Raw genomic sequence first — 22,955 nt, 5'->3', positions numbered from 1 at the left:
TGTCATAACGGAGACCGCATGCGCGTTCGCGCTGCGCTCATACGGCGACGCTCTCGGTAACGGAGGTAGTGTACAGAGAAAGCTGCTCGCGGAATTCCATCGTACGCTCGGGTCTTCCACTCTGTCCTGGTATGCACGTGCCAGCGTGTGTTTTCTCGTCCCACTCGTTGATTGCGCGGCGTCCCTCTGTCGGCGCTCGCTGAGCAATGACGCTGCGCGCGTGAACCTCCGTGCGTTGCAGCGACTTGTGCCCCTCCCTGGCCGGTAGCAGTTGACCAGTTTACAATTCGCGAAGTGCTGAAAGAGAGCGGCCATGCAAGAGGACCGGCGCATGGGATGGAGCCAATTTTTTGCTTTTTAAGCCTGTGTGCTTTCGATCATCGTCCGTGGCGCATTGTGGTAACGCGCGGGCGTCAACGACTATAAGAAAATAACCCCAGGCATGCTGATGGTAATCGGCTGTCGAACGTGAAAGGCGTGTATGCAGAGCTCAAAGGGGATGCACTGAAATGCGTGCGCGCGCCGACCGAGCCCGAAGACGATGCTCCATTTCTGAAATGCTTCCTTTAATTTTTGGTCGTCGTTCGTGCATTTTTTCTTTGCCTTTCCTGATCCGGCAGTAGCTCCCCACGCGATATAATGTGGAAAAGAAATACAATTTATTTAATGTACTACTAACGTACCCCCAAAAATAGACCGCGTTCGTCTTCCGTTCCTCATAAGCACATCGTTTTCTTTTTCACATCGAAATGGGATCATATGGGACGGGCAAAGTGCGATCGCAAACTGGACGAATAAAATGGGTAGACATGCTGCCGTATGATTATTCCACCAGGAGATAAGTCGACATCTGTTCAATGGGCTGCAGAGAACAGTGTTCCCTTTGTACCAAAAAGCCTTGGAAGATATTTAAATGGATAGAGATTCCTTAATACTATGTTAACTTATCTATGCACAGCTAACAGTTCCATATTATATTCACCTTCAGGTTCTACGGCGCTTGGTGAAAGGATTAAAAAAATATAAACCTACTTTGAATACTTCGTTTTTACCTTGAATCAGTGCCCAAGATATGGGCACTCCCAAGAGTAAACGTGCGCGCACAAAAAACTCGAATCTTAAAGTAGCATTCACCAACTGCTAAATGTGCAGCATCCAATTTGCTGCCATCCACATTCAACTTTTCTGCGACATATTTTCCCATTTCAAACGCACTTCGGACACGTAATGCTGTTTAAGTCTGTCATGTGAAGCGTGAGGGGCAAAGCAACATAAAATTGGGTTCGTGTTTGTATCGATGGTGATAACCTAGATCGATGGTCTTCCTGCTGCTCGGGTGTGCCGCGACAATATCGCCAGGTCAACTTGATCTCCCCTGAGTGATTTTTTATCTGAAATATTGCACTCCAAAACTTTGAAATAAAGGAGTCGCTTCCATTTTACAAGACAAGGAAAACTCTAAAGTTCGAACTGGAATTCTCAACGTTGAAATAAAGTTACTTGACGCTAATTTCACGTTGATCTTTAATAATTTTTTTCTCAGCATTCAAAGGTTTGCTGGACTACGCCGGCCATGAAGGCTCCTTAAACCGAGCCTTCATGGCTGTCGCGGACTGTTTCTTGCCTTATATGCGCTGATTATATCAAAATATGCAGTATACATATTTGCGCTCTCTGATGCACGAGAGAAAGGTACGCATCAATTTACCATGAGAAACTGCCATCTTTTTTTGTTTTCTTTTTAGTATGAAACAACTGTTTTTCAATCCGGTAAGCTGGATCATTGGTTAGGGCTCTAAATTTCTGATCTTTAGGACGCAGGTTCCGGGGCGGCCACTTTTCGAAGAAGGCGTAAAGAGAGGCCCCCCTGTACGTCGCAATCCCAGTGCACGTTAAAGAGCCCCGCGTGGTCAAACTTCATACGGAGCCCTCCACTACTGCTTCCTTTTCCAAAATTTAAAGGAACATGCAGCTCTGTTGCGCTTTCTACAAGTTTCCTTCTCACGTAAATGCCGTTGCAACATGGGTTTTCGTACATTTGGTGGTAATAAAGTGTGTCGATTACACTGAGGGTAATTCATTCCATCTTGTATTTTAATGCAGTTGTACACACTATCTTGCGACCCTCTCGTTGACCATACATACATACATACATACATACATACATACATACATACATACATACATACATACATACATACATACATACATACATACATACATACATACATACATACATACATACATACATACATACATACATACATACATACATACATACATACATACATACATACATACATACATACATACATACATACATACATACATACATACATACATACATACATACATACATACATACATACATACATACATACATACATACATACATACATACATACATACATACATAGTTTTATTTATGGGGTTTTACGTCCCAAAGTAACTCAGTCTATGAGAGACGCCGTAGTGGAGGACCTCGGAAATTTCGACCACTTAGAGTTCCTTAACGTGCACTGACATCGCACAGCGCACCTGGCTTTTCGCCTCCCTCGAAAAGGCGTCTCGTTACCTCTTTCATTGCGTGGCCATTCGCCGTGCTTAAAGCGATGCTACCTGTTGGCTCTTTCATAACCTCGCTTCCTACGTGCTTCTGATGTGCTGCTCCTTTTATAGATGTCCATTTCCGGCAAGATTAGTGGCACACAGCTCCCCTTGTTCCTTTGACCGTCGGGTTTTATGGTCGGGAAAGAAGGCGCTCGCGCGTTCTAACCTCTCGCCAGGGATATTTATCTGTGCATAAGAGACGATATAACAGTGGCTTTGTTATCCCTTTCACGTGGATATTTTTCAAGCTCCAAAGCATTCATTGTGAACTTAACGTAGCCCAAGATTACCCTACTTCTTGCAGAATAAATTACAGTTGAATTCGCGATTTTTATTCATTCTTCATCTCTACATTCATTTCATGCTTCTGTTCCTGTTTGTGTGAAGCTGCCTGATGCGTTCCTTCTCCACGTGAAGCGCTACTGATGTTGGATCTTTTTTTTTTTTTCATCGCCTCTATTTTAGTAAAGTTTTTACAATTTGTTTCGAATGCAGGAATGTATACAATACGGATTGTGCGGTTAATATTCTAAAGATGCATATGGGATATAAAGGTTGCTATAATGAACGGGTCCGTGTTATTTTGGACCAACCGATGTTGTTTAAGGTGCACGGAAATCCCACCTCACACGGGTGTTCTTTTTTTTATTTAGTTTTCACAGAAATGTTTCCGAGCTGAGCCGCTGCACATCCAAGCTTATTGAAGCTGATGGAGACTCGAACTCATTTGCGCAGCCCACTCGCAGGAGGTGTGGTATTTAAGTGTCCTGTCTGGAAGCCTTAAAAGTCCGTGAGTCAAGAAGAGACAGCGAACCGAAGCGTAGCTATGAGCCCGAACTAAAGTATATGGGCCCGTTGCAGCCATCAGTACAAATTGGGCCATAAGGAGAACGGATCTCCGAGTAGGAGTAACGGATTAAGCCAGGCATCCGAAAAAAGTTGCGAATTCAAATGAGAGCATTAGTAGGAAGAATTTCCTAGTCTATAGGAATGAATAGATCGGTGAACTCATAGATAGGGAATGCGCTGAAAACTTCTCAGGCCGGGCCGCCCGCAGGTGTGGCCGTAGTTAACGCTGTCGTAGCTGCTCGCGCTGGCTCGTTTTGTTTTCAAGCAGTCCTCCCCTGTGGCAATCGCCCAGCAGCTCTGTCGATAAAAGAGGCGCCGCGATATTTCATTGAATGCGCATTCCTGTGGGCATTTAACGTTGGCTTGAACAAATGTCGAGGACTGTACCATTTCGTAGTAGTTTCATTTATATCTTTCTTTTCTTTAGCACCGATCGACCAACGGCAGTATCGAACACCTAAAAGATCTCCTGTGAGACATTACCATGAGGGAATGGGCGTTATAAATCACACAAGTATAACAAAAATCACAATGAAACGTTTTCCATGAGCCGCTTGAATACTTTGGGGTCCATGAATGGGGTAGCTTCGGCAGACATGCATTCCAGTCTGTGGTTTGCGCAGGAAAAATGACTGCGAAAAAAGTATACGTGCCTCTGGGGGATACAATGCAATAATGTGGATGGAGCGGGCAATTCGGTGGGCTCTTTTTGTGTAAGAATTATCACAGGGCAAGTAATGGAAAAATTTATGAAAAAGCTTAATACGCGCAATTCTACGCCGTGAGGGTAGACCGGGTAAGTTTATTTGTGCTTTTAGTGCTGAGATACTCGAATAATAGGAATAATTTGACAAAATGAATCGTGTTGCTTTGTTCTGAACTGATTCAGAGGCGTTAGCAAGGCTATTTTGGTATGGGTCAGAAATAGCATTAGCATATTCTAGTTTAAGATGCGCAAGCGTTGGGAAAGCAAGTTGTTTAACACGGGGAGAAGAGGCAGAAAGGTTACCTCGTATGTAACCTAGTGCGCGGGTGGCAGAATTTATTATCTGGTTAGCATGCTGTATTCATGTTAGGTCACATGAAATATGCACACTGATGTATTTCACTGATACAGTTTTTACAATCTGGATTTTATTAATGCTGTAATTGGGAGCAACGTAGTTACGATGGTGGTGAATTGGCAAGTGGACATATTTAGAGAGAAATTTAATGACATGAGTCAACTGGTACACGGCCAGTCCTGTATACGAGAAAGGCCCCTTTGTAACGCGAGATATTGGAGTTTGTTATTGCTCGGTAAACGACACAGTCGTCATCGAAGAGGCAGATATGGGAAGAAATATTTTAGGCAAGTCATTAATGTATATTAAGAAAAGGAGAATTCCAAGCATGGTACCTTGCGGTATGCCTTAAAGGCCTGTGGTCAAGCTGTTGGCGGCTAGTTAAAAACCCTCGAATCCCGCTCAGAACGCACAGATGAATGTTGATACGCGATAACTTTAACAAAAGACGACAATGGGGAACCTTATCAAACGCTTTTCCAGAATCTAAAAATACCGCGTCAGTCGGGATGTTGCTGTCTAAGTTCAAATGTTGGTCGTGCAGGAAAAGAGAAAGCTGAGTGTCACAAGAATGATTTTCGCAGAAATTATGCTGATTTGAATTAAAGAAACTTACGGGCGTTTCAAACTTAGCAATATGCGAATATAAAATACTTTCCATTATTTTTACAAGAGACGCTCGTTGTTGAAATGGGGCGGAAGTTACTCGGCGATGAACGGTTTCCTTTCTTGAAGACTGCGATGACCTTGTGCAACTGCCAGTCACGCGAGGCTGAACCGGTGTTGAGTGAATGCTAAGTGTTGTACTCCCAATTTTATTGTGCATGTTCTAAAGTGCAGCGTTGTGTTTGCACGTTCTAATGCTTTTCTTTTTTTTGACGTAGCAGATCTTCGATATCATTCTCTACAAAGTTGCATGTATATATGAGCAACGCCGCCTTCAGATATGATTAGCTTACCGCCAACCCCTTACGCAACTCGAGCAGCGGCGCGTTGCTCTCAGTCAGTCAGCTCTTGTTCAAGATGAAACATTGCTTTAGTGATCGCGCAGCCAAAAAGAAAATGCATTTTAAAACAGCTCACTGTCTTCGAGGGTAGAGTGATGGCAATCGGCTCCTTTGCTTCCTCGGTGCTTTGCAGTCTCCACCAAACCTGCAGTAATTTCTCTTCTCATAATTTCTATTGCGATGCGATCGCGTTTACATGCAATGCAAAAGTCGGCTTACTCCTCTCAGTTCACCGTCGTCAGACGCATTAATGCGACAAGCTTTTTTAGCGCATTATCCCTGTTTACATGAATGCGACGAGCTAGGAAGTCGAAGCGATGGAATGCGACGTGCCAGTTATCGCATTCGTGTAACCGGACTATATCACAGCCGGCGCGCTAGCGACGCTCTATCGTTTGGGAATGGGCGCGTTCGGGCTGTCAACCGCAAAAGACACTGCCACGCACGTTTAAGGCCCGAAATATGTGAGATGCGGTGTCCCAGCTTCTTATACACGCCAGTAATATACGGCAGCACATAAGTCGACGACAAGCCACGAGACATTGCACAAAGATGATGACTATTGAAGCTGCTTTTTCTGGGCATGGCACCAAAGAAAAGGCATTAAAAGAAAGGGCCGTTATGGCAATGAAAAAGAAAGTGATACCAACATGAAAATGGGTGACTTTCGCAGACCCAAATAGAACGAAATTCTCATCTATGCTAGTATACCGCGTTTCCAATGTTCACGGGCCTTAATCTGATCAGTTATGTTGCAGCACGTCAGTAATTATGTGTATGCAGCAAGAGGACGAAACAAGGTCTAAAAATGATTTGAATAATCAATTAAACACGAACCATGGGTAACGACCGAATGAGAATATATAGCAAAAAAGTTTTGGTATTTATTTTTTCTCCCAAAAGTAGCGCAATAATTATATTTTACTGCTATTTTTAACACACAAGTACTGCTATTTCCCGAGTTTAACTACTCGGCGTCCGTCCTGAATTTGAATCAAGAAAGTGAATATTTTTTTTTAACTACCAATGCAGAAAAAAAGGATGACTGGGCTCTTATGCATATGCCGAATAAGGTTAATACTGGTGCAGACAAGCAGGGCGAGAGAACCACACTGACCATGCTGCGTTAGATAATTAGGTATTGTTTGTTATTGTGCCCGCACTAAGGTACGTTTTATTGCCCTTTTTTTACTTCTTCCGTAAATTTTGCCAATTCCTCACCAGCAAATAATTCGGTGTGTTTATTTAATTATTTATTTATTTATTTACACATATTTCAGTCCCTACTGTGGCTATTGCAGGAGTGCGGTTAAGAACAATACATACTGATACGGCTAGGTACAAATCAGACTTAATCATCATGTTTACTCACATAATGGATATAATAGGGTACCGATGTTATGAAATAAATACTACGATGCAATACACAATTAAAACAAATAATAAAAAATAAAAAAACCTTGTTGCATCGATGGCTGTGAATATAACTGCGCACGTGGTAGAATTTGCACGCGTAATGAAAGCGCTGAAAACAAAATTAGGGATATTAAATGCGCCCCGCCTGGGTGGGGCAGTGGCAAGACGCCCGACTACTGTGCCGGAGTACCCTGGTTCGATCCCGACCTCGGCGGCTGCGTTTCAATGGAGGCGAAACGAAGAGGCGTTCGTGTACTGTGCGATGTCAGCGCACGTTAAAGATCCCCAGGTGGTAGAAATTACCCCGTAGCTCTCCACTACGGCTCCTCCCTCTACTTTTACTCCCACCTTCCTCCCTTCCCTTACAGCACAGTTCAGGTGTCCACAGCAACAAGTGTGACAGATACTGCGCCTTTCCCTTCTTCTGAACCAATTATTATTATTATTATTATTATTATTATTATTATTATTATTATTATTATTATTATTATTATTATTATTATTATTATTATTAGTAAAGGAACAGCTGCACCCACAATGGGATTTCGTAACGCTGAATATGCAACCATAAAAACAAGCCAGACCAGACGAAGAAAAGTCATCTTGTCGAAAGTCTGGGTAGCGGATTGAGGATCCCTCGAAGCCTTTGTTCGCATTTTTTCGTGCTCCTAAGTTTGCTCTCGTGACGCTCGTAATTAAGCAGACGTGGTAATTCGGTCATCCAGATCAAAGCACATGCTACTTGCTTGAAATAAGCTTTTAGCCAACCGAGCCGGAGGATTGAGTGCACGCATATGGCCGTGAGACAGCTCCGGTCGTTCATCTCTTCAGGCTAGTCTGTGAGATTATTGCAGAATTCCCCCTCAACACATTTAATATCAAAGCTAACGACTTATGAATCAGGTTTTGCGCAGCAATCCATCATCCTTCAGACTCCCCTCTTTGAACGCTACTGAGAAGAAATCGTCTAGTGGTGCTAATTTGTCTTTAATGCATTCACTAGAAGTGTCGTGAGCATGAAAACTCCCCGGTTTCTGCGTCTCTCGGCAGCTTCCACCTGCCAACCTTGACAGGCGGCAGATTGTGTTTAGAGAGATTTGTCTTCTCCCGCTTGTCTTCGCGATACGGTAGGGATACGGGAGAAATCTCATCTTTCTTTCTGGTCTTAGTCTAATCTACTCCACATGCCAGGCGGAGAGAGAGAGAGAGAGAGAGAGAAATTCAGGTTGGCTGGTCCGGAGAGGTGCTTACCATGCAAGTGGGAGAGATCCACCCCGCCCCCCCCCCCCCCCCCCCAGTAAGATTGACTCTGCAAAACGTAACGTAGCAAAAGAGCGAATACGGAAAGAAAGGAGATAAGAATATGCTCAGAATGGGAATAAAATTCACATTGGTAGACTGAGTGAGTGAAAGGAAATAGAATCAGAATAGACTGGCGAGTGAAAGACAGATGGCATCGCATTTCCGTCACATTAACTCAACTAATCGGCCCTGAGATTGAGTTCACTTTTTTGGCTAGGAAAATTGCTCGATTACACCATTGCATTATTCCATAGTCTCACTAATACTTCAGACACGCTAGCGCAGGTCAAGTTGATCCGTGACGCGCTTTACTCAAAGCTAGCCGTCCATGCATTCCCACCTCATGAAGAAAACAAGTCCCGTGAATTGCAGAAGAGCAAAAAGAGAGCGCGCTTTCATAGAGTCACTACTGGAGTCACCCTGCAGTTACTATGCAAATATCTCGTGAAGAAAGCATTATATATCGTTATTTGTTTTAACTGGTACCAAAAAAAAAAATTAACAACAGACGCATTCTGTAAGCAGTTTCGTTCACCGATGGCGTTCGTAGCTTCAAGAATCGAATTGTTGGCATAAGCGTGCTCTAATTACATTCTGCGACTATACAGCTACATCCTCGTAGTGGCGGCACAGCGTTAAAGGGAAAAATTGAAGTTTTTATGAAATTACATCAAGACCTTCTACAACGGCGTATATCAATTTTGTTTTTTTTGTTTTTTTTTTAATCACGGATATCTGTACAGGAAATTATGCTGAGTCGGCTGACCTCTGGAAATAGTTTCGGCGATATTTAATTAGTGGTCGTGGGCCGCCACAACAAGTGTGTGCATTTTTGCGGTCTTTTCTTTTTCTGCTTTGTTGTCCCGCGTTTCCCACCTTCACCTGATAAATCCAGACTACTCTCTCAGGTCTTGTTATTTTTTTTCTTCTTATAACCACCTGCAAATACGACTTCAGCGCCGTATTTCACGACGCTAAATCACGATGGCTGCGTAGCAAGCAACTTGAAAACGCTGGTCTGCTAACACCGAAATTTCCTAGCTCCTGAACGTGGTTACGATAACTTCACTCATTCATGATAATCAAGCAAGTCGGTAAGAAGATACTGGTGTTCATACACTGACTGCAAAAGAGGCGGTAATAGTGATAAATCTTGCATCTGTATGGCCTGAAACTTCTGGTCCATCTCGGGCCTGCAGGGTTAACTAAATATAAAATAACAACTGTCTAAATTAAATTTTTTTTAAAGAGAAGGAAGAATCAGCACCTAACACCTTGCTGCATCTTGCTGGGCCCACAAGGAAGAGCTGGAACTACTTGCCTCGCTTCTATTGTTTGCAGTTCTGAACGGCAAATACTAAAGCGATACAAGGAGACAAGGATGCGACAGCCGACGAGGAGAAGAAGGCATGACCGAAGGGACCACCCTCACTGTTCCTTCTGTGGCTTCTCTTCTCTCTGCGCCCAGATGGCGCCTTACTCGTTAGGAAGGAAACTGAACCGGAACCATTTTAAGCCAAACGAGCAGCCAGCAGGGGTGAGCTTCCGGTTCCGTTTAGCTCAAGCCAACCGTCTTCAAAAGTCACCGCGAAAATGGCCCTTCGGCCATTTCCGCGGGGACGTCTAAAGACTTTGGTATCCGGTGCTGACAGCTCGCCAAACAATGCGGGAACAGCGGGCTAATGACCACTTGTATAGATCCCGCCACCGATAGCTACGCCCGAAAGTTTGCTAGAACGACATATGTGCGAATCATGGAACAAAAGAAAATTTATCCTTTGTGAAGAGATAACGCGAAATTGAAAGGAAACAAAATTTATACTATACGCTTATGATGCAATCGTTTTTTTTTTTATCCAGTAGTATCAGAGTGTTCATTACAATTGCTAACAATGTTTACAAAAATATAGAGGTTTGGTTGATAATAGGTTAATATGTAATAAAAAATTAACAAAGTATTTTCGGTTCCCGCCTCGGAATAGGAATGTTGTACAACAAAACGATACCGTGCTCGGTTGTTATAAAATTGAAGTCTTGCGTTCAGTTAGAACGTTTGGAGTGTGCATGAATCTGCCCGTTTTTGTAACGCGCGTTAACGGCAGGCGGCTGCCAGCACTGCTAGGTTGCAACTTGCTTAAGCGCCTTTAGTTGGAGCGGCGGCAGATCGGCCAACTTCGAGCAAAGCCGCATTCATGCACAGCGTGAAAACTTTTCTCCGGTGTTCTCAAGCACACTCGGCGCAGCAAGAAACCTTGAAGCAAGGATGGTGCTAAATAGAATGCTGCTCCTATTTATAGTCGCACACGGCCAGTTCCCTTCGCGCTACGTGAAAGAGCAAAAAAACAACTCCTCCAAATGGTAGAGACAGAAATGCTTCGGCACGTTTCACACAGTGTGTGGGCAACGTCAGTTGTAGTGGTCCAGAATAAAAATGGAAGCCTGCGGTTATGCGAAGATTATAAACTCACGGTAAAAACAGTGTTGAAGACCAAACACTATCTGCTACCAAGATCAAAGAACTTGCTTTCAACACTACCAGGTCGAAAGAGGTTTCGCTTGCTCGGCCTGTCTGTTGCCTACTGCCAAGTGCCGCTCGCTTCAGAAGCCAGACCACTTTTGACCATTAGCAATAGTTTGGTTCTTTTTGAATTTCAACGCCTTCCGTACTGTGTAGCGAGTGCTCCAGTCATTTTCAAGCTATGATGCATCTAGTTTTGAAGGGCATTCCGAGAGTTTGATGCTACATTGATGACTTCATTGTGGCAGTCTCGGACATAGATGACTACCAAACGTCACTTGAACTTGCCTTGCAGCGATTGTGTGACTACGACATCACACTGAATGCGGACAAGTGCCATATTATCCAAGACTAGATGACCTGTTTGGGTCACAAAGTGACTGTAGAGGGCATTTATCCTACTGAAGCCAAAGTAAAGGCAATTCTGAAAGCGCCGGAACCAAGTTCAGTTTCCGAACTGAAAGCGTACCTGGGGATGTTGAATATTTATTCAAACTTTTATATAGCGTGTTTACACTAGAACAGCCACTTTATCAGCTTCTAAGAAAGGATGAAAGCTGGTTATGGTCTAAACAATGCATCGACTCTTTCCGCTCCACCAAAACGCTCCTCACAAGCAGCAAAGTGTTGATCTCTTACGACGTCAATAAACCTATCGGCGTACTGTGCGACGCCTCATCGTATGGCCTGGGAGCTGTTATTTTTCATGAAACAACAGACGGCAGCGAACATTGCATAGGTTTCGCCTCTCGAACGCTGACAGCTGTGGAAAAAAAGTACCCGCAATGTGAGCGCAAAGTCTTAGCGTTGGTTTTTGGATTGAATAAATTCCATAGGTATTTATACGGAAATGAATTTTTACCCGACACTGACCATCAGCCATTGCTGGGAATCCTTGACAAAAAAAAAACCAGCGCCTACTTTGGCCGCAGTGGGAATTCAGCGTTGGGCGATGTTGCTTGCTACCTAAAGTTATCGGCTTAAGAATCGCAAAGACAAGATTCTGGAAGTAGCGGACGCTCTCCCCAGATTACCGCAGGCTGATAATACAGTCGAAGTAGCAGAAGACTGTCTGGCAGTTTTCGATAGTACCGTTATATGCTGCGGATGTTGCTAAGACCCCACACTGAATGGTTGGCCCAACCAGTGCCCAAGGTGTAACACGTGCGCCGTTATGAATTGTCACTTCAGCAAGGATGTCTAACATGGGGCACTCGAGTAGTAATACCGGATCAGTCCAGTTGAGGGAACGCATGTTGAACTTGCTTCATGACGAATATCCATGCAGTACTCGCATGAAAATGCTAGCCAGAAGCTTCGTATGATGGCCTGGTATGGATGAAGCTATCAAGATGTAGTACGTCAGGAAGTGCAAAATCTGCCAAGCAGTTCAGCCAGCTGTGCCGCTCCATCCATGCAACTAGCAAGTGTCAGGAGCGAGTTCATGTTGACTTTGCTTGCGAAAATTCTAATGTGCTCCTTGTTCTAGTTGATTCTTTCTCTAAATAGGCGGAAGTTTTGCTGATGTCATCGTCTACCATGAAGACAATTGAGAAGTAAGGACTGCCTTTGTGGGCTACGGACTGCCTGAAACGCTAGTCAGGGATAACGGGCCGCAGTTGACGTCTGCGGCTGAGGGCACCGTGCAGACAATGAAACGATCGCTGTGAAACCAGTCATGGAACGCGGTGTCCCTCGCGCGCGTTCTCTTCAGGAGTGTATTGATAGTTTTCTTGTCGCCTATAGAAATACACCAAGCAGTGTGACTGGGCAAACACCTGCGCAGCTGTTTCTGAAGCGTCAACCGTGAACGAAGTTTTCTTTGCTGAAGCCCAGCTTTGTCGGTGATATGCAGCAAAAACAAGTTTACATAAAAGAAAAGCGGGATGTGTCGCGTTGTGCTGAGCGCATATTTCGCGAGGGTGATCGCGTGTACGTGAAGACGATGCGCGGAAAACAGACCTCTTGGGAGGGAGGTGTGTACCAACTTGTTAGTGCTGTGACGTACGTACGTTGTGAAAGTCCACTTGCTTCTTCAATTTACTCCCGCTGCATGATTATCTACGGCCACACTATACTGATCCTGTGGTAGCCTCAGAGCGATTGATGGATGGAATATAGGAGCGTCCCCTTTGAAACGGGGTGGTACCAGTTGCTATCATGCTCGTTTTTATCCCCTATATCTTAATTATTGTTTTAGGTCAGTGAAATTTATCATTCTATTTATTGAATTTTTGTTTCTACATTACTAACATCATGTTACTTTTCTGTTTTTAAGCCACCAATCTTAATTCTAATCGTTTCTTGCTAGCTTCCACCGCAGGTTCATTCACCCGGCCACATGGTATTTCTAAACCCCAGAGCCTCAGGAAGAGTGACTGCGCCTGCATCGACTACCGGATAAATACCATCACATTCGAGTATAAGATGGTTAATTGTTTCTGTGGAGTTACCACATACTGCACATGTGTCATCTTCGTGGTTAAATTTCTTTCTGTAGCTGCCTGTTCTTAGACACCTCGATCTAGCTTTAAAAAGTGGGGCTCTGACTCTTGAGTTATCAAAGAAAGCTTCCTTCCTGATTTGCCTTTTCCACTTTCGGTATAGTTCTACGCTCTGTTTCTTTTCGACAGAATTTATTGAATTTTTACCTTCTATGTTTTTTACCTGTTGCTTAATGCTCATGTGCGCGTTCCTGGTTTGATACTAAGCATGCAGTAGCGGTTATAAATTTCTTAAAATCGTGAGAGGAGAAATAAAATGAGCGTAAGATTCGAAAATGATACCAGTACTAAAGTTTATTAATGCTATATTTTTTATTGCAGTCTGTGTTGAAGAAAAATAATCTATATTTGCCGCGTTTCTTACAATCCTTTTCTCCAGGTTCTGTAGTTTGGCGATGTTACCTTTCGTAGTAGTTGCCCACACTAGGCTACAGTAATTTATAAGACACAGGAAAAGCGCATTATAAATTTGTAACTTAAGTTTTGTTGGCAGCAAACCGCGGCATCGGGTCAGAGCTCCAGTTACAGATGACAGTTTGTTGCAAAGGTTGGTGACATGCTGATCCCAGCTAAGTTGCTCAGAAAATATGACACCAAGAATTTTATGCTGACTTACAATCGAATATCCCTCAGGTGTTTCTGATATAATAATAATTTACTTCGAGCTTCCCGTAATTCGAAAGATGCCCAGCCCATATCTTCTTGTGCCGCCTCATTTGTGGTTTTGCCCTGGGCACCCAGTGCTAATCGTCCGACGGCTCTCTGATTTATTTCGAATGTCGACTGTATCTCTGCTTTTAGGCCCAGTATAGCATTTCCGAAACTAAGCCCGGGAATCATATTTCCTTTCCAAATACCCCTCAACACCTGATGCCTGTTGTATCCCCACAATAACCTATGCATCATTATCCCGACATTCCTTCACCCTTTTACCCTAAGTGACTGCTCATGCTTTTTAATGTATGCAAATTCTTCTTTTGCCTATACCCCGATATATTTATATTCTGCCACTCTGGGTACTTTATGACCTTGTATTTTAAGGCCCTGATCACTTGAGCCGTTGAAAATTATCAGAACCGACTATGTATAAACCTTGTAAAGACATGTATAAGCAGCTATGCACAAACAGCGCCAACAAACGTACGTTCCCCACTCCTCGGTCTCCAGCTTAATGAGGGAGCCCAATCAGCTCGAGTGATAGAACGAAAACCGATCACCTTTCCACTCCCTTCAGGGGATGACGAAATGCCAAACTCCGTATAGTGCAGACCTCTCAACTCAGCCAAAACCCTGAGCAGCTGCAAGCATCAGAGCCGCCACCACCTACAGCGGGGGAAGAACCACTCCTTCGTAGAAGCACTCGTTTGCACAAGCAACCTTAGTTCAGACACGAGAACTTTATGTAGAGCCTGTGGGGGGCCGAGAGAAATGTGATAGCGTGACGCTGCTTTGCGACATGCTGCTTTATCATGCCGATCGGGCCTATATATAGGCCTGCATGCTTTCAATAAAATTTCGTTCGTCATCCACGCCTGGCTTCAGTCTTAACAAGAGCATCCGTCCTGTGCGCGCGGAGAGTCGGAGACTTCATGGGAAGGGCAGGACACTGATATTCCTAGCCAAGCCCGCCAGACGGGCGAAGGACCAATCGAGTCGTGCTTTATGGTGGCTTGATAATGTCCACCTTGCGTGAGCAACTATATCGCACAGAGAGCGGCCATCTTAGGCTACTCTGTCAAAAACACCGCCGGCAACGCCAATGAAGTTCATTCGAGCGGCAGTTGGACGCTCGAGCCGCTGGTGAACCGGAAGACGAAAATCTGCACGGATGGTGAGGACAGCGTGCTCGTCTATACGAGCTCCTTGTTCTAGCTTTTAGCCGACGTTGATGGCTGAAGCGACGGCAGAGTTCACCCATGACTCGACTGTGATCGTATCGGGTATGTGCACATACTCATACTCGAGGTTGATAGTATATGCCGGCTCTTTTAAGAAAAATTAGGATACTTAAGGTAGACGCGATAGCTTGCGCGCTCATTGCGTCTTTTGTTGCTACTGTGATGCTACTTTCATCGCACCCGATTCTTGGTCTATTATTAAACGACGTGACATTTCAGCTCAACATCTTTGGCTTTAAGGACCGCTTCCAATCCCCTACAGCTTGTGACGTTCCAGCTAGGCTTCCGCAGCACATCTATGGCGCGTCGCTTCTTCTAACGCTCGTACTTCGTTATCCCGCCTTTGCTTCAACCGTATAGCGGCGCTCGTCTCCGCCTTCGCGGCATTTGTCTTACGACTTCTCCCTGACTGTCGAGTCCCAACATCATGACAAGACACATCCTCAAACGAAGCTCCCGCACTATTGCACGCATCTGCTACAATGTCAGACAACGTTGTTGTGCTAGTGCCAGTCAAATTCAATGACAAATTCAAATTCGTGTTCAAATTTAATGACACAAACACCAGCATGTTTACACCACATTGTTTTCGTTCACTTATCACCAATCACTACTCACTAATCAATAAGTAAGCCAATCACACTAACAACCACCCCCATTCGATCAATCAACACTCTTCGTATATCATATACACTCTTAAAAGGCATCGATAATTTCCCGGCACCTCTTTCGACTCGACGGTGACGCGCAGTTCAGTGATGCACTGAATGCGGATGCGCTATTATTTACCACGTTTTTTGTTTTTTAACTTGCGCTCAGCTTGCCCTGCACAGGAGCATTCTTGCTCGCAACCTTGGGATTAGCAGCCAAACGCCGAAGAGACTGAGCCCTCCGCGGCAGGTGAACGGCATATTGAGAGGATGCTCAGCGCCAAAGCTAGCAAAACTAGCCGTGTGCGCTCAGTGCCTGTACCAGTGGCTGCACCAGTGGAAGCCCAACCCGCAGCGCCTTTCTATGTAGTAAAGGCACCTACTCTACTGATTACTTTCATTGTTTTGTCTTCGCATCGTCACCGTCCAGGGAGGGTCCAAGCGATGCACATGATCGCGCGCGCTGCTCTGGAAACATCGCGTGAGATGCGTATACGTCAGATTATATTTCGCTTGTCCCGCAATTGATAAAGCGTAACGGCTTTTCAAGGCATTAAAGCGTTGTAGGCAATAAATACATTATAAAAGGCAGCGGTGGCGTCCATGCGCGAACTTCGGATGCCCTCACCACGCCGGTGTAAGGTGCCCCAGGAGACATGTAAAAGGGCAGTAGATATTCATGAATGATGCAACAGAATGTTCAGTATAGACGCTTAACAACGCGGGAGCAAGGGCGCTGGCATACTAGATTACACGAACCAGCTGCCACTGCGTGCCTCCTGTTCCAGCGGCTGCCGGTGCGCTGGAGCCGCGCAAGGCACTCTTCCAGCTTTCGCGGACGGGGCAAAGACATTGCTTAGAGGCGTGTTTGTGGCATTGAATGTTTGCTTTAGGCTCATGAACGACTCAATACCAGTATCGGTGTGACTCTGGAGAAAAACACGCAGCCTCGTGTGAATTTTTATTTTCCCTTTTTTTTTTAATTCTTTACGTGACGATTATATGGAGCCAGTAAATCATTTTGAAGCTGCGTGTACGAGCACAATAAAGTCTGTGAGTTTCCTTTAAAACGCCTTCTATTTTAGCCGCTAGGATAAATGCGGAAGGAATTCTTGAGGTACTTACCAGTGCATGAAATATACAACTGAATATGAGCGCGTCACACATGATTGTCCACTTTGCCCTGATTGCCCGCTCATTTTTTTAGCTTCCATTAATCTTTTCGACACACTAAAACGCAAGTTGTTCGAACGACTCTGTAAGTGGTCAGCTGTTCACGTTAAACAGACAAAAGTGTGCGTCCCAAATGGAGTCGCTGCAGTGATTTGACCAGACATGTGATCTGTTGTGCTACGTCGTGGATCACTGACTATGCCGTACCTTTACCAGTGGAGGTCAGTTGATGTACACAAAATGTCGTCTTCTATGCTCTGTTCTGTATGTAACTATTATTCTATGAGCTGTGATGTTGAAAGCGTGCCGCCGACGAAGGTTACGAACATGCACGCATGAAATATCCACATCAGGCAGGTATCGAAGAGCGAAGAGGGAAAAGGGAGCTCGAGCCCCTCCCGACAAAAGAATCGAGAAAATACCCTGAACGCCCGCCTCCCCGCCGCATAGAAAAAAGTTACGTATCTGTTACTCATAATTTTGCTTTATATAGCTTTCATTCAATTAGGAACAGCAAAACATCAAAAGTGATTGGAACAGTTCGGTAATGGTGGAGCGGATGGGGCGTATTATGCTAGCCTGATTAGCGACTTCTCGCAGATACTGCGAACACTGAAATTAGAAACCCGGTAAAATTTATGACATTTCTGCAGTTTTTTACCGGTATTAACTACTTGTCAGCGTGCTGTCTTCACAGAAACATGCACAGTAGGAAAGACAGAAATCAACCTGAGAAAAAAAGTTTGAGTCCCCAAGTGTTCTACACCTGAGTTGTTCCGTCAGATGTTTCATCGATCGTATCACAGGAACATTTTCCTCGACTTCATCATGAATAGACCTCTCCCTGTTTGCAAACAATGTGACGTCAGAGGGCGTGGTGGGCGTGGCCTGGTGGGCAAAACATATCTTTCCCGGTCAGGCCTACAGCGGTGTGGGCGCTATGGAGCTGTCGGATTATGTGCGCTCACTGCCGGAAAATGCTCGCCAACGCTACTTAGAGAAATTACAGGTGCGTGGCACACAGTATCCGGACCCCTACGCATTAGGGAACTGGAAGAACGATCCAAAGTGCTGGCCAAACGTGCGCTTCGGAGACGTTTATGTATACCTTGTTAACACTCCCGGCCCGTACAGTGTGGATGCGTTGAAGTCGTACAAGTCTCTCAAAGCCTACGGCCTTGCGATGGAAGGACATGTTCGCACGGTTCTCATTTCTGACCTGGACACCGAGTGCTGCTTCGTAAAGGCCATGGTGACACCGTCCCAAAGGACCACCGCCGAGCCCTACGAGGCATGGGCGCTTGTGGACCAAGACTGCAGCGTTCGCACGGCGCACTGCACCTGCATGGCGGGGTGAGTTCATATTTACATATCAAGTGCAGCAATGAGCAGCTGTTGTTACCGAAGCGGGCTCGTTCATTTTTTTTTTCTCTTTAGTTCGTGTCCCACTTCTGCGATGAATGCGTCCGTGCGTCCAGGACCAAGAGAAAGCATCGCTTTGAGACGCGTTGTGTCCTCTTCTCTCCAATGTCGACGCGCTTCTTTCTTGTGTTCTAGAATTTGCACTAGTACACACTGTTGTCAGATAAGGCCAGATGTTGGCGCAGTAGAATGGGTTACCGATACGGGCAACGTTTGTCGCAGAAGCGAAGCATACTGCGATTCCGTTCTGGAGCGTTAGTGCACTTGAGCAAAGGTGTTGCTTGAGTGCATTTTCACGGTGTTGCGTGACGTAGGCCACCTCGTTGAATGCGATTGTTTGACCATAGGGCTGGAGGGTACTTCGAGGAATCAGTGTCGTACTAGCACGTGAACGCGCAGAATTACGAATAATGTAACCACGCGTAACGAAATGTCCAAACCCGCCCTGTCTGTAGTGAAAAAAAAAAAAAAAAACGAGTCTTCAATGTTCGTCGCATAAAGTTCCTGTTGTTTGTTCTTATGTACTAGTAAGTGCCTCTGTAGCGCGAGTATCTAACAAATGCTGTTGTGCCATTTATATAAACTTGTAGCACTTGCCATCGCTGTAAAACTGTACTGGCGAGCGGAGTAGTCGCTTTCTGTACTTAACATTTAAGATGCATATCAAATATTAACAAGTTCTACTTGGCTTTTGAGTGATTTTGCTACCATTCCTTTTTGCAGGCTTGGTGAAGTGTGCTGTCACGTGGCTGCCCTCCTTTTCAAAGTTGAGCTGCTTGTGTCTTCAGGACATGCAAGGTCATCTACGTCCCAGCTTTGTGCCTGGAACAACAAGTTCCGAGAAAGTGTAATGCATTTTTTTCTGTGCTTCTTAGTCTCGTGAAATTGTACATAATTACTTTGTATGAACAGGTGTTAGTAGGAGCATAAGCAGCAGCTTAGTGAATGAATGCTAGAATGATTCCTTTCTTAGCACACAGATAGGTCATTGAAGAAAGGTAGGAAACGATCCTCATCCTCATTAATGTCAGCTGACTGAAAGTGCCTTACTGGGTATGTATCACAATAACACTATGCAAGTAATGTATTTTGCTCTATCCTAAAGGTTCAGCCTACCCGCCTGAAGGACCTGGTCATCGTCAAACACAAGCCCGGAAGGCCATCAAAGGGCGTCAAAAGACTGCGGTCGGTTGTTCACCAGACAAAAGCCAAGTACCCTGCGTCGCTGGATTCACTGCATGCCATTATTCCTGATGCTGCAATATTTACGGCATTTGCCAAGTATGTCGTCCCTGACGAAGACACAGACACTGCTGATGAGTGCCAGGGAAGTGCTGACCTTCCGGAAAGCTTCTATGCACTATTTGACCCGCACTGGGAAGAGCTTGATAATGATGAGAAAGCCAAAAGAATTGATTTTTTATTGAACAGAAGGATAAGTGAGCTAGAAGTTGTCGAGATTGAAGCACAGACCAGGCAGCAGAGAAACTGTATTCAGTGGTTTGAGCAGAGATGTGGCAGAATTACTGGGTCAGTCATCGCAAAAGTGCTGAAATGCAAGAGTGCTACGAGTGCAGCACGCCTCGCGGTAAATATTGCACAGTCTCCACTGGTTCAGTATCAGTCGCGCCAGAGGAAGCCGCAAGCAATCAGATACGGCATAGACCATGAACATATTGCAAGGCAGCAATATATTGATTACCAAGTGCAGCACCATCAGGGCTTTAAATGTAAAGATGCAGGGCTCTGCATCTTTCCACAATGGCAGTATGTTGCGGCCAGCCCAGATGGGTTCATTGAGTGCAGTTGTTGTGGGCGTGGGGTGCTGGAGATAAAATGCCCCTACAAGTATAGGGACACAGTAATAAGTGATATCAGGGACAAAGCCTTTTACCTTGATGAGAACCTGAACCTCAAGGAGAACCATGAGTACATGTTTCAAGTGCAGACAGAGTTGGCATGTGCCAATGTTGACTATTGTGATTTTGTTTGCTGGGCAAAGGCAGGTTTTCTGATTGTCCGTATTCAAAGGGACCACGATTTTTTTGATAAGCACATACCAGCTTTGCAGGCATTTTGTAGGAGTGCAGTGCTTCCACAGCTACTGTCAAGAAAGAGCAACCTCGAGCATTAAGCAGAAGTGACCAAAGGGGAAATCGCCTATGCAGAATGAAAAAAAAAAAAAATAAGGGGACACACAAGCTCTACTTTTAAGGGTATGATGCGATGTTGTTATTGGCTGCCATCTGCGGCTTCTCTTGCGGATCCTCGTTCGATTATATGCAATTTGCTACTAACTTAATCTCTGATCCTTTAATTTTTGTGTTTATGTCGCATATTCATTAATATAGTTGCAAGCTGCCGAGTAATTTGAAAAAGGCCACTCTACGTAGATATCTATAAAGCCCCACTTTAATAAAGCCCTATGAACGTGCCTATGTGACCCAAGAGTAGCATGTCTTACTCATAACCCCAGGGTCCTCGAAGGTTTGATTTCCAATTTCCATCTTTCCCACCCATCTGAAAGCAGAAGTCCCAGTTGGCAGCTCCCGTCATGTAATATAGTCTCATGACCTCGTATAAAACCTGCCGGCCAGTCAGTATGCGGCCATGTCACCTGCCAAATACCATCTGCCATAGCCATGCCTGTGATCTTTTGCTGAAATGCCCGCAGTAGAGATTTTCTGCAAAATGGGGCCTTTCGTTCGGTGCTTCCTCGGGTGTTTACTTCTTAAATGGCTTGCTCGAAAGCTTTATCATCGCTGCTCTGTAGGGGGCGCACGTGAAGCTAAAAATACGCGTTGTGGCATAAACTGATGCGCCAGATGATGGTGTGTGTACTGATATGACAGTACAGCGAACATTCAGGAAGTAACATATTCAGATATACCTCCACAAAATCCGAAAAGTCTATCGCTGCAAGTCATGGCACTTGTACTTGCAAGAATGGGCTGTGGCAGCAATACCTGTATTTGTTATCTGTGTTTTCTACGTTACAAGAGCATTGTTTGCAGTAAGAGTGGTATTTTTGAAATTAGGAGCTGGTATTCTGTCGACAAAAGCAGACTTCGTTTTTCTCTTCAGTGTCCAATTAATGGTTCGCATTTGCGGGCTGCTCTTGTTGATCTTGGTTCGCCTCCTTTAACACCTTCGCATTAAATAAGTGACGCAACACAGTGCATTTGACGAACCACATTTTATTTCAATGACATGTCATATATTGCTGCTGTGTACAGAAACAGAAATAAACAGATTACACACACCAAAAAGGAGTCATTATTGGCCAGATGAGAAAGTTCCTTCACCATTTTCAAACTAGGAATGGGCGTTCTCGTAGGGGTGCAGCATGGGTGCTGCTTTGGCTTCTGTGCTTTAACTGAGGGTGAAAACTGTCGCTTTCGTTCAAAAGAGGCACTCTATGAAATGTTCGTTGCAGCTCACACAGCAGCTTTTGGCAGGAGATGTGTCCCAAGGAGGCGTTATCAGTAGAGTTGGCAGACCAGAATTAGTTATGGATTTGAATACCTTCTTTCGTTAACAGGAGAAATGAGTGTGGAAGAGCCCCAGTAGGGAGACTAAAAATGAAATAAGCTTTACATTGTGCGCTCATCTGAGCATCATGCAGCATATAGAGGTGCTTATCAAGATGAGATATAATGACAAACAGGATGGCGAGTCAGAATATGAAGAGAAAATGGAAGAAAGGTAAGGAATGACCCTATCAACAAGTTAGCAGTAAAGGGATTCGGGATCTTGCCGCAAGGCAGATGTTCTACTTTAACCGCAGACGATGGCCTTGGTGTTAAAATACAGGTAAGAACAGAACTGGTAGAGCTGTTAAACCTGACATATGGGACAATAACATGAAGCAAACTGAGCATGCTCTAAGCAATGCAGGTAGCCTGAACTCTCCAAAAGAAAGCTTGGCGTAGGCAAAAATCAGATGTATGCGAAAAGAGACGAGGAAGGCACGGTGATCACCACTATGACTCTAGGTAATCGTTCATAAAATAGGGGACGTTTCGAAGGATGCGGAACCTCTTCATGCGTCCTATGGCTTGTTCCACTCTGATGCGGCGGCGGGAAATCTCTCGGGATTCGTTTACCTCTTTTTGCGGCAACTGTCTTTTTCCCTTGGTGAAGGCTGGTACAATCAGCTTTACACCTAGTGTTGCTAGCTCTTCAGCCACAGTGAACCCTCGGTCGGCCATCACCTCATCTCCGTGTTCGAGCTTCTCGGCGAAGTCCGTGAACAAGACAAGCTGCTTGTCGCTGATTTTTCCTCCCCAGCACGACACATACGATACTAACCCGTACGGGGTTATTCCTACCAAGAACTTGAGGCTGGTCGCATTTTTATAGCTTGAGAATGTTGTGCTTTGTGCTGTTGATGCACTTGCTCTTTCAAGCCGGACTTCAGTGCTGTCGATGATGACCCTTACATTCCTATATTTCCCTCTAAATAGTTTTGGTTTGCATGTGTGGAAGGCCACATCGTCTGGCCACACAACAAGCCCCTTCAGCTCAGCCACCAACACAGTG

The 22,955-nt window shown here is 44.8% G+C and overlaps 1 protein-coding gene across 1 annotated transcript; it reads left to right on the top strand.

The window, feature by feature from the left end:
* The first annotated feature begins 17,828 nt into the window (after positions 1 to 17,828).
* On the top strand, positions 17,829 to 21,983 carry LOC146202681 (uncharacterized). Its single transcript, XM_084601756.1, has 4 exons — positions 17,829 to 18,344; positions 19,137 to 19,260; positions 19,519 to 19,744; positions 21,955 to 21,983. Exons 1-4 carry the CDS (start codon positions 17,932 to 17,934, stop codon positions 21,981 to 21,983), a joined length of 792 nt encoding a protein of 263 aa, XP_084457882.1. The 5' UTR covers positions 17,829 to 17,931.
* Positions 21,984 to 22,955: the final 972 nt, after the last annotated feature.

The sequence above is a fragment of the Amblyomma maculatum genome, chromosome 1, assembly GCF_055883805.1.
Source record: "Amblyomma maculatum isolate TAMU_Amacu chromosome 1, ASM5588380v1, whole genome shotgun sequence".
NCBI classification, from domain to species: domain Eukaryota; kingdom Metazoa; phylum Arthropoda; class Arachnida; order Ixodida; family Ixodidae; genus Amblyomma; species Amblyomma maculatum.
Note: the sequence above shows the minus strand (reverse complement) of the source record. Positions and strands in the feature narration are given on the sequence as shown.

Coding starts and splice junctions, on each gene's coding strand:
- LOC146202681 (XM_084601756.1), top strand. CDS start 17,932: ATGGAGCTGTCGGATTATGTGCGCTCACTGCCGGAAAATGCTCGCCAA. Junction 18,345..19,136: donor CACTGCACCTGCATGGCGGG/GTGAGTTCATAT, acceptor TCCTTTTTGCAG/GCTTGGTGAAGTGTGCTGTC. Junction 19,261..19,518: donor ACAACAAGTTCCGAGAAAGT/GTAATGCATTTT, acceptor TCTATCCTAAAG/GTTCAGCCTACCCGCCTGAA.